The sequence below is a fragment of the Salvelinus sp. IW2-2015 genome, unplaced genomic scaffold, assembly GCF_002910315.2.
Source record: "Salvelinus sp. IW2-2015 unplaced genomic scaffold, ASM291031v2 Un_scaffold3708, whole genome shotgun sequence".
In the NCBI taxonomy this organism is placed as follows: Eukaryota; Metazoa; Chordata; class Actinopteri; order Salmoniformes; family Salmonidae; genus Salvelinus; species Salvelinus sp. IW2-2015.
Window position 1 is genome coordinate 80,587 of NW_019944985.1, and position 12,175 is coordinate 92,761.

At 42.6% G+C, this 12,175-nt stretch overlaps 1 protein-coding gene and 1 long non-coding RNA gene across 2 annotated transcripts in view; both read left to right on the forward strand.

The window, feature by feature from the left end:
* Positions 1-441: 441 nt before the first annotated feature.
* LOC112076369 (B-cell receptor CD22-like) overlaps positions 442-12,175 on the forward strand; it is a 22,372-nt gene continuing 10,638 nt past the window's right edge. The window contains exons 1-5 of the mRNA XM_070441288.1: positions 442-777; positions 884-1,111; positions 2,444-2,776; positions 2,888-3,118; positions 3,460-3,723. Of these exons, the coding sequence (XP_070297389.1) occupies positions 456-777; positions 884-1,111; positions 2,444-2,776; positions 2,888-3,118; positions 3,460-3,723 (1,378 nt within the window). The 5' untranslated portion in view covers positions 442-455. The remainder of the gene's footprint in view (positions 778-883; positions 1,112-2,443; positions 2,777-2,887; positions 3,119-3,459; positions 3,724-12,175) is intronic.
* Positions 4,846-5,359, forward strand: LOC139025997 (uncharacterized). The gene is made up of 2 exons (XR_011477696.1): positions 4,846-4,896; positions 5,208-5,359. It is a non-coding gene; the product is annotated as an uncharacterized lncRNA (long non-coding RNA).

A 12,175-nucleotide genomic window follows, 5' to 3' on the forward strand; every position in this document is an offset into this window, starting at 1 on the left:
CATACCTGCCACAGACCAGAAAAAGACCACCAACACACTTCCTGCTGTTCTCAAAGCCATTGTTACATCTCCCACCCTGCAGTCTTAGAAACATAAACAACAACTCACCAGCTGGTGAAATACAACATATCATCATCATCAACAACAACCACTTATTGAACAGATTGTAGAACTGTAAACACATATTTCTACATTGATTGTTGTGAAGCTGTTTTATTCTCAGAACCCCAAATATAGGAGATAAATGTTCAATCCTCTACGGTCCGTCAACCTGTACAGCAGCCTAAAGACTGACCACCAGGTTCAATATAGCTCCTATACCCCAAGCTTGAGTAAACAGCAAGTGAATCACACACACACACACACACACACACACACACAACACACACACACACACACACACAACACAAACACACACCATACATTTTGTTTCAGGTGTTGTGGGTGAGAGCTGTATGAATGTGACTTACACCCATCAGAGTATCTGTGCTTTGAAAGGGTCAACAGTGGACATATCATGCTTTTACACACATCCCAGTTGGCAAAACGTCACAGAAGTATCCTGGTTCAACAAATGGAAGTCTGGTGTAACTAAAGACCTGATCCAGGACTCAGAGTATGCAGATCGTGTGGAATACCATCGACAAACAGAAAAGGACTCCACCCTGAGAATCACAGACCTGAGAGAGAGTGACTCAACTGAGTACAAGTTCAGATTTACAACTGATGAGGCAAGATGGGGGTACAGCTTCCATGGAACAACTTTGACTGTCACAGGTAACACTACATACCACATTATACAGTTGTGAAGACTCATGATGTTAATAATTAACTCACACCAATTCTGAACCATGTACCCTTTTTTTGTTCTCCTTTAATTCAGGTTTTCAGGTGAAGGTGACTCCTGAACAGTATTCAGAGTATAAGACACTGACCTGTATCACCACCTGTACTCTGAGTAACCCCAACCCCATCTATATCTGGTACAAGAACGGACAACATCTAGATGAGAGCACCTCCCCCCAGTACAAAGACCCAGTCTACAGTAACAGTAAAGACAGCTACTCCTGTGCTGTAAAAGGCCATGAGGATCTCCTCTCTCCTGCAGTGTGTGAGTGTTTCTTTATTAAGGGACAGATCAAATTTTGCTGGGAGACTAGACAGGACTGGTCTCCAAAGAAAAAAATATTTTCACATTACCCTCCCTTTGTACTGTAAAATCAATTGAACACCCTCCCCCCTCCGAATGAACTCAAAATAATGTTTACGACCTCAAATAAGAATAACTGTTGCGACCCTGCCTTTATAAACGTGAATACCGACTTTGTCACTTCATCCTGCTGTTGTGGCATGATCGATGCTACGCAGGGCTACGGGCCAGAAGTTTGAGGGTTCCCGACCACCACAGACAAGCTCACCCTGCCTGTTCCATTACACTGCGATCATATACAAAATATATGCAACACATTTTCCACCAACAGGTTTCTGTGCCAATGCAGCACACAACCAATAAACAAAGCAGACCAACTTCGGCCACTTCAATGTCATGGTTTGTGTTTTCAACACCACAATAAAAAGACATGTAATCTGGACAGAAGAACACATCCTCCCTACCTTGTAGTCTTACCCAGTATTAGGCTTGACAGAGAACACATCCCTCCCTACCTTGTAGTCTTACCCAGTATTGAAGGCTTGACAATCTCCGAATGTCATTACACTTGTTGGTGTTTTGTAACAAAGTCTCTTTCCGTTCATCAAATGTCTGCAGCTCAGTTTGGATTGACTGACTGATTGATTTTATTTGTCGTTAAAAAAATACAAACATAAAACAATATTTTTTAAGTGAGCAGGATTGCACAATAAATTCGGGGACTTATTTCCATGTCGGTCCCTATGTTTTACATAGATACATATACAATTATATTGAACAAAAATATAAACGCAACATGCAACAATTTCAACCATTTTATTGAGTTACAGTTCATATAAGGAAATCAGTCAGTTGAAATAAATTCATTAGGCCCTAATCTATAGATTTCACATGACTGGGCAGGGTCACAACCATGGGTGGGCTTGGGAGGGCATAGGCCCACCCACTGGGGAACCAGGCCCAGCCAATCAGACTGAGTTTTATCCAACAAAAGGGCTTCATCACAGACAGAAATACTCCTCGGTTTCATCAGCTGTCTGGGTGGCTGTTCTCAGATGATCCCGCAGGTGAAGAAGCCTGATGTGGAGGTCCTGGGCTGAATGTAAAAAACCACACAATCCTCCCCAAAGCAAAAACAAAATAGATCTGTCACTAATACATMACTGTAAAACTGTATAAAATGTATTTATGTGTGTGTGTTGGTTTCACTATGTAATWTGAGAACTGTTAGCATTTCTAGAAAGAAGTGAGAATATTATCCAGGTGACCTCTTGTTATGTCACTGTGTTTCAGGTGTTCAGGGTCAGAGCTGCAGCAGAGTGACTTACACCAAGAGGAGAATATGTGTCTTGAAGGGGTCAACAGTGGACATATCCTGTACTTATGTTGGTTATTATTCCACCACATCATCATTCTGGTTTAGAAGTGATACGACAACCCCTGAAGACCTAACCACAGACCCAGGGTATGCAGGTCGTGTGGAGTACACTGGAACATACAGAGGTCCCTTCACCCTGAGAATCTCAGATCTGAGAGAGGAGGACTCAGCTGAGTATCGCTTCACCTTTAAAACAAACAACATTGAATGGGGTCGTAGTTTCCCAGGACCAACTCTGTCTGTCACAGGTAATACTACACTGTATGATACAACTGTAAATCATATTGAATTACAGGAGAAAATATATTGACCATCCTGTTAACACAGAGGTGCATGAGGTTTTATACATATTGTTTCAGGTCTGCAGATGAAGGTGACTCCTGCTGCAGAGGGACAGAGAACACTGACCTGTAGCACCACATGTACTCTGACTGACAACCCCAYCTACATCTGGTACAAGAACGGACAACGTCTCGATGAGCCTACTCCCCAACAATACTCTAGTAATACCCTAGTAGTGTTGGGTCATTCTGYGGACAGTTACTCCTGTRYTGTAGAACACCATGAGGCTCTCCACTCTCCTGCAGTGTGTGAGTATGAATGAAACTACTATTCCACTTAGAAAATATCAATCATTTAATATCAATGAGAAGGGTATTACTGCTTTATCTATCAATATTCATCATTACATAGAAATTACACACAATTTCATAGATTTATGCATGTCTATAGTTAGACTATAGTCAGTACCTCAAACAGTTGAAGAATAGTTTAGTAGACACTCAAATCCTAAATGATCTCCAAATGTATTATTGTACACGTTTTGTGTAAGTGATAGTTCTCGGAATTTAGAAATAATTTATTTTTGACATGACGTCATTTGAGGTAGTATACTACAGTCCTGACCCTCTGACATATTCTCCTTTACCAGATGGCCCAAAGAACACCACAGTGTCAGTCAGTCCCTCTGGTGAAATAGTGGAGGGCAGTTCAGTGAATCTGACCTGCAGCAGTGATGCCAACCCACCWGTGGATAAATACACCTGGTACAAGAAGAATGGAGCTTCACTGACAGGATCTGAAAACACCTTCCTCATCACCAACATTAACTCTGAGGACAGTGRAGAATACTACTGTGAGGCTGAGAGCATATATGGGAGTCTCAACTCTTCTTCTGTGTCTGTGGACGTTCAGTGTAAATACACCTAACCTTCTCTTCTTTTGTTCAGAGAATCAACACGATATTTAAGTCATATTTAACTTATTTCAATCTAGTCCAAGTTCCATGATGCTCCTCAGTAAAGCTCTATGTATGAACAATGTGTTACATATTGTCCACCAGATGGCCCAAAGAACACCTCAGTGTCAGTCAGTCCCTCTGGTGAAATAGTGGAGGGCAGTTCAGTGACTCTACCTGCAGCAGTGATGCCAACCCACCTGTGGACAAATACACCTGGTACAAGAAGAGTAACCTCACCAAAAGATCAGGACAGAGTTACAGCATCACTAACATCATCTCTGAGGACAGAGGAGAATATTACTGTGAGGCCCAGAATGGAAGAGGATCTATGAACTCTACAGCTCTTGATGATCATTGTAGCAGGTAAAGTTTAATCTTTAATACCTCATACAAAATTACTTTTCAAAATTATCTTAATAATTATACTTTGGATAATTACACTTCTGTTTATAACTACAGGTTTGCTTTATAAAATCCCAAGTATTAACAAGTATACATTGCTTATTCTGTTTTATTATCATATAATTTCAGTTCATTAGAACATGCTGTGACTCATATCATCCATATTTTATTACAGGGAAACAGACCTCAGTTCTGACTGCAGCTGTAGGAATCACAGTGTTTGTTCTGGTTCTCATCCTCTGTCTCTCTGGACTCATGTGGTTCAGGTGAGTGTTTTTTGTTGTTTATTTAGAAGATTCAATAATTATTAATTCATTCATTCATTCAATTTGTTTACAAAACAGGAGAAAGCCTCCAATCCACCTCCAAACACAAGGACACAGCAGACGATGGACAGGTGAGTCTGTTTGGAATCAGAAGATGACTGTGATTAATGTTTATGCTTTGTGGAACATTTCCACTCCACATGTTGTCTGTCCTCTCTCTCCATCAGGGAGACGCTAGTCCAGTGTATGACAAACATCTCAGGCATGGTCATGACCTCTCTGCAGGCACAGACAGCAGCCACAGACGACCAGGATGATGTTCACTACGCCAGCGTCCCACTTCTCTCACTCCAAACCAGGAAGTGCCTCTATGCTCCTCCGTCCAAGTGCCTCAGCCCCAGAAGAGGATAGGATGTCCAGTACGCTGCTCTGACATTCAACCTCCCAGTGCTGCCAACAGGTGAGCATATTCTGCATTAAGGTCATTCATATGCTACAGTTTTATTGTAGGAGATGTCATCAATAAGAAAAACAGTTGACCCTTAGTGACCACTATGAACCCATTACTAGAACCCAACAATGGCCATCTCAGGACAATTACTATGACATGTCTATAATGAGGAGTGATGTGATGATGGTTTTGAGGAACTGTTCTTCTGTTCCAATGGCACCTCTATTCCCTATTTATGCACTACTTTAGACAGCGCCCTTAGGGTGCCACCATTTTGGGCTGATATCTTTGTTTCATTTTTGTTTCTTCTCTTTCTTCAGCAGCACAAGCAGCTGAGGAGGACTCCTCTGTTCTCTACAGTATAGTCAACAAACCCTGAACCAAGAAGACCTGAACGCAACAAACCCAGAACCAAGAAGACCTGAACACAACAAACCCAGAACCAAGAAGACACGAACACAACAAACCCAGAACCAGGAAGACCTGAACACAACAAACCCAGAAAGAAGAAGACCTGAAAAGAACAAGTTTGACAAAAACCATATATATCTTGACCTGTATATTTAAACTAAGTGATATAATGCCTGTGGAGGTGTGGAATATTGACCATTATAAACCGGGTTGTTTGAACCGTGAATGCTGATTAGCTGAAAGGCGTGGTACACCAGACCGTATACCATRGGTATTAACATTTGTATTTACTGGTCTAAGTACATTGGTAACCAGTTTAAAATAAGGCACCTCGGGGTTTGTGGTACGTGGCTAATATACTGTACCACGGCTTATTTTAAACTGGTTAACAACATAAATAGAACAATAAACACGTATTTTTACGTCATACCCGTGGTATATTGTCTGATATACAGTATAGACTGTTTCAGCCAATCAGCATCCAGGACCCAAACTACCCAGTTTATAATAGTATATAGTAATATATGCCATCTAGTAGACACTTTTATCCAAATTCACTGCTATTACAGTCATGTTTGAATACATTTTTTGTATGGGAAGTCCCAGCAGGAATGGAACCCATGCACCATGCTCTACCAACTGAGTCACAGGACTACTCTATTCAAACTTAGAGTAGGAGTTATAATCATCTAGGGTCAGTTATGACTTTGAAACAATGATGAATAAGAAAAGGACCTTAAAAATATATTTTCAAAATGTTAAGTTGAAAAATATTGTATTTCTGACCTAGGCAAGCTTGAGTTCCAGTTATATGTTACAGTCCATTCGGAAAGTATTCAGACCCCTTGACTTGTTCCACATGTTGTGATGTTTCTACCCACCTTCACCTGCAGTCAAAATCCCAGGCACATGACAGCCTGCTTGAAGTTTGCTAAAGGCATCCCTAAGGACTCTCGAAGATGAGAAAACCACAAGGCTTTCCCCTTCGGTCTGAATGTAAGAGGAAGGATTGATATCTCGGTTCCCGGCTCTGTATAATGCGCAAGACGTTTTCACGTCTCGGAGGAAACCTGCGCACATCCCTATGGTGAAGCATGGTGGTGGAGCATCATGCTGTGGGGGAATGTGTTCTCCTTCAGTGGCAGGAAGACTGGGAGACACTAGGTCACAGGATCGAGGGAAACGCACTGAAACGGAGCAAAGTGACAGAGAGATGCCTTGACGAAAACCTGCTCCAGAAGGACACAGAACCTCACATGACCGGGGTGACCCGAGGTTCACCTACTCCAAAAGAACAACGACCGCTACAGCACAGCAGCCAAGACAAATGCCCACGGAGTGGCTCTCGGACAACTCTCTGCCAATGATTCCTTCGAGTGACCTCGCGTTGTCAGCCTCGTATGCTCAAGAGAATCCCAAGACAGACTCGCTGCTGTAATCATTACTGACAAATTTGGTGCTATCACAATTGTACTGAGTAATTGTATGGGTCCTGCAATCACTCTCTGTAACATTCTGATATGTCTGTGTACAACAAATACACCATATTTTAAAACATTCCATAAACCTGTTTTGCCTTTTTTTAAACTGGTGGTATTGCTTAGAGTTGTATACTTTGATTGAGCTGCAAGCTCCGCGAAAAGTAAAACATTTAAAAGGCTGTAACGAACAAAAATGTGTGGACAAAGTTGATTGCCTGTCACAGTGGTCTGAATCTTTCCAAATGCTCTGTAGTGTAAGTAATACATATGTAATAATCATAGACAGTCTAATTTTACGGTATGATAGACGAAGTTATGGAAGGGCTAGCCTGACTGCCAGTCCTGTTTATGCTCTCTTGCCAGACTTCTTTATAGAGCTTGTCCTTGTTCTGACTTGACCAAGAAGAGCCGATCAGACTGGACCACTCTCTAGGTCTTTATATAAAGAGAGACAGAATGACTGACACCCAGGGTCTAATAAAGGAGAGAGGTCTAGATCGCACAGGCTGCACTACTTCCTTTTGTCTCTTTCCGGCCCTCATGCTCGTGGTTAGCACTACAAAAAAGAGAGCAGATCAACTGGCACCCTCAGGCTACAGTAAAGTAGAGGAGATTAACCTCGACTTGAACACCACACAGGTACTCGAATACACCACGCAAAGCAGATCGACTTGACACCACAATCCCGGTCCGTCTCACCTACCTCTGGCAAACTTCCGCCAGCTGTTAATCACTTTTTTTCAAGCAGAGTCAGGCGCATCGTCTGACAGCCCTGGCCATCAGGGTTGTTTATTATCTCAAACGAGAGGAGCAATCGAGCTGACACCTCAGGTTACTAAATAGAGCGAGATCAGAACTGTGCCACCTTGTTAATTCAGGCTAATAACTAGAGAGGAGATCGACTGACACCAGGTTTATAACATTTCGAGCAGCCTGATACGTAGAACATCGCACTCATCTTTCTCTCTATTCCCTCTGATTTACTTCTGTAGTTCTAATTAGGAGAGAAGTTCACATAGTACTCAGACACGCCCAGCATAGCACCACCGAGAGTTCTATGACATAGATAAAGTACGCAGAGTAGTATCGATACTGGACTACACTACGGACTCACAACACCCACCATCTTAACACTTGTTTTCGTCCTTCAGAGATAGATTCAGGTCTTGGAATCTGACGACGTCTGGCATTGCATCGCTACGGGCTGACTAAACGCCATAGACGTCTTCTACGCTATAGAAGAGTCGTGGGATTCCAGATTACTCACCCTGACTCTTTGATACAACCACCAACAGCTCTCTATGGTTAAGTCGAGAGTATGCATGGATGGTAGTTAATTTCGACTGGACACAACTCTCACAGGCTATCAATAGCACGGTACGGAACTTGGCTGGACTGAAGAAACGCCACAGCGATGCTTTGAGAGTCATTCGAAAGAGAGCCAGAACGACGACAGCTGTCTCTCTGATGAGACTAATCAAAAGACGTAGGAGAAACGACTCGCCATACACAACCCACACATCATTGTGGTCTCTTGTTTCAAACTGACTCAGCTAAGCTCTAACTCAAAAGAGAGCAGCATCCGACTTTGAACCCCATCCACGAAGCCTTAATAAAGGATGTCTACGATATGTTCACACTAACTCCTAAACCAACCCACCATCACTGTGCTCATGTTTCAATACTGACTGCCCTAACACAACCACCATCCACTGTAGCTCGATCTCGTCTACACCATACATACTGTTACACTTCATAGAATACCAGCACATCATCCGACTTAGCATCAGTTGCTCTCATGTTACCATTACTATTTTGTGCCCCTTCATATGGTGATATTCACTGGAGGAGGTCACCAAGTCGATTAGGACTAAATCGATACGCTTTATGCGATGCTACAGACTTGCAATCTGTCACACATGCAAGGACTCCATTGATGAGGGAACGATGAAGTGCTTGCACTATTCTGAGGGGACTCTCTTTGTAACAATTCGACCTCATGTTCTCATGAAAGTGTACGCATGGCAGTAATTGCTTGAATCTAGGAGTGAATCCACCAGTTTTAATAACAGCGCTCTCTTATTGACTGTTCATAATGCCGCTACGTTAGTTCATGCTATTCGATCTCGGTGATAGTTATTAAATAACCACTCTGGGTCGAGAGGTATTAATATTAAGGATGACATTGCTCGTTGAGCGGTCGACATTGAATAAACAATTCTTCCAAATGCAGCCTATTTTGAGATATCAGTACACTAAGGATGTGTAACTGTGTTATGATTATTGTGTGTGAACTCTTTACGAAACAAAATCAGATTTATAAGGATTTTATACTGACTACTTAATACTCTACACTCTTAATTCTAGTTTTCCTACAAACATAGTAGGTGAAGTTTAACGTTGCATTTCACCCTGGGTCACACTCTACGAACTGCTCATAGTCCGCACAACCCCTTCCCTCACTCACACCTTCTCAGGGTTTTAACAGGTACAAACCACTACTTTGGAACAACTATTTTCCACTATTATATGTAGAAATATTACCTTTCCATCAAGGTTTCCTCTCGTATAATCTGACCTATCCTAGTTATAATTTAGCGACCCACATCTCATACATCAGAAAACATGACCTTAACCTGGGGTATCTTTTGTATCTGTTGGTCTATCTCTATTATGCAAACTGATGACCCTACTCTTCATTAGGTTGGCCTAACACCACCACAGTAATAAGCCACTATTGTACCTACAGTACCTTAAGGAGAACTTATCACATCAAAAAATGTGTGGTTGATAGCCATTTGATTGTATTATTTCATTTATTCATAATTCAAGAAGACAAGTTAACAATAAACAGCCTGCACATAGTCCCATCAGTCAATCGGACCAGGTGCCAACCCGCATAATAACATACATCTACCATGCTCCACAAACACACATAATAACACACATCACAACGAGGACAAACACCGTAATCTTGCTGTCTGTCTGTACGAAGTCACGCCTGTCCAGTAACAGCAGCAAGGTTCCAAACCTAACTACTTGATGTTCTAAGTGTTGTTGTTCCTGATTTGGCCTCCAAAGGTTATACCTTTTTGTGGAGGGTGTGCGTCCAAGGATCACCCTATTCCCTACAAAGATGCCACTCACTTTCGACCAGAGCCTCATCGTGGGTGGGTCTATATCAAGATACAGTGGTGTTTGTGCTCACTTAGCTAGGCGGATATTTACCAGGTTGGCACCAGGTGTGTTGCGGACTGCATTCACTCTACACTGCTACCTCTGTTGTTTTAACATCACCACCACGTACACATCAATCAGTCGCCTCGCCATTACTTGCGAGCCGCTACACATACTCTATTCGATATATACTTCACACCATCGACCGTGGGCATCATTTGACTAGCTGATCTGATAAGGTTCTTCTCCTGTAATCGAGCGCAAATCTTGTTCTGGGCCCGGGGTGTTCGTCTGTTGAAGGTTATCGCTTTATAAGGTTGATTAGTGGTTAGGGCTACTGTGATAACTTGGATCTAATGATATGTTAGTTGGGTTGTTTAGTTTGGTGGTGTCGAGTAGGTTCTCTTTGATGCCCGTGTAGATAGTGAGATAGGTGTTGTTGAATAATATAAAGTATTGTCGTGATAGGTATTGATCGTTGGTGGCGTGCTGTGTCAGTGTTGTTGTTGCTGAGTAAGATGTAGGTTAGTAGTGAGTTGTAGATGATTGTAAGTTGGACTCAGGTGTGACATGGGACATAATGTTAGGTATTTTTTATGTCTTACATAGTAGTTAGACCATTATTTGATTAAGTCGTTGTTCATGTGGTTATGAAACGTCAATAAAGGGTCCATGTTAGGGATTGTTGTTTTGCGCTTCATCGAGCGGAAAGCCTTCTGTCTGTTTTTCCATTTGTCAATAGGAAGAATTCTATATTTTCTCATGGTTTTTGAAGGAACTTAAAGGTCCATACTTCTTCATTTGTGCGGACGTGCAAGTCCACTGTATGACTTCCCATTTTCGAGTTCGCCTGTGGTGTTTGTGTTTGTTTGGTGTGTCTCTTGTGTGGTGTGTGTGTGTGGTCGTGTGTGTGTGTGTATGTGTTGTGTGGTGTGTGTGTGTGCGTGTAACGTATTTTTCTCTTCTCCTCTGCTTGTTCGCTCTACCCAGTTCCGCCCCACGTGCTTGCAGCCCAGTCTGGCGGCTCTAGTTGTAATCTCCCCGCTGGGCACGTCTTCTTTCTGTTGTTTTCCCCCTGGCCGCCTTTCGCAACTGCTACATTTTCAGCGCTCTCCGCCCCCGAGTGCCCGTAAGCGTCGGCTGCTTGCGTTGATGCCTTCGCAGACGCTTTTAGGCAGTCTTTTCCCCAATGCGCTAACCCCCCGTGCTGGTGGGTTGTGTTTCGGCGTAGTATTACACTGGCCCCCGTGTGGTGGGTTGTGTTTGGAGTAGTATTACCTGAGACCACAGTGATGGTGGGTTGTGTTTAGGAGTAGTTTATTACATCGGCCCGTGGTGGTGGGTTGTGTTTTAGGAGTAGTATTAACAGGCACCAGTGATGGTGGGTGTGTTTAAGGAGTAGTATATTAAGAGCCACCGTGATGGTGGGTTGTGTTTAGGATGTATTTAACATAGACCAAGTGTGGTGGGTTGTGTTTAGGAGTAGTATAACATGAGACCACAGTGATGGTGGGTTGTGTTTAGGGTAGTATTAACATGAGACACAGTGATGGTGGGTTGTGTTTAGGAGTAGTATAACATGAGACACAGTGATGGGTGGGTGTGTTTAGGAGTAGTATTAACATGAGACACAGTGATGGTGGGTTGTGTTTTAGGAGTAGTATTAACAAGAGACACAGTGGAGTGGGTTGTGTTTAGGAGTAGTATTAACATGAGACACAGTGACGGTGGTTGTGTTTAGGAGTAGTATTAACATGAGAACAGTGAGGTGGGTTGTGTTTAGGAGTTATTACATGAACACAAGGCCGGCCTCAGGATTAGGTCTATGGCGGCAGATTGACGAGGCAGCATTTTCTGAGCTAAACTGACCAGACCCACATCCAACAACCACAGAAAACCTCACATATTTTGCCTAAAAAAAGACAATTTCTCTCAACCAGTGGGGTTTTAGGTGAGCGTTGATTCCACCCTGTGATAAGCCAGTAACCACTTTGTCAAAGACAGGGATGCAAAATATGTATATTGTCCATTCCCAGCATGCCTCTCCAGGGTGCTGTTGGAGAGACGCATCACTGCAGCCGCTCCACCAACATTCTGTAAAATAATGCAGCAGATATAATTTGGTATAAAGAATATGTGGCTTTTCGGGAAACTTTTTACATCAGGTTTTCCGATCAAATAGCCCTAACAAATGACGCCCAATCACATAAAAAATAGCA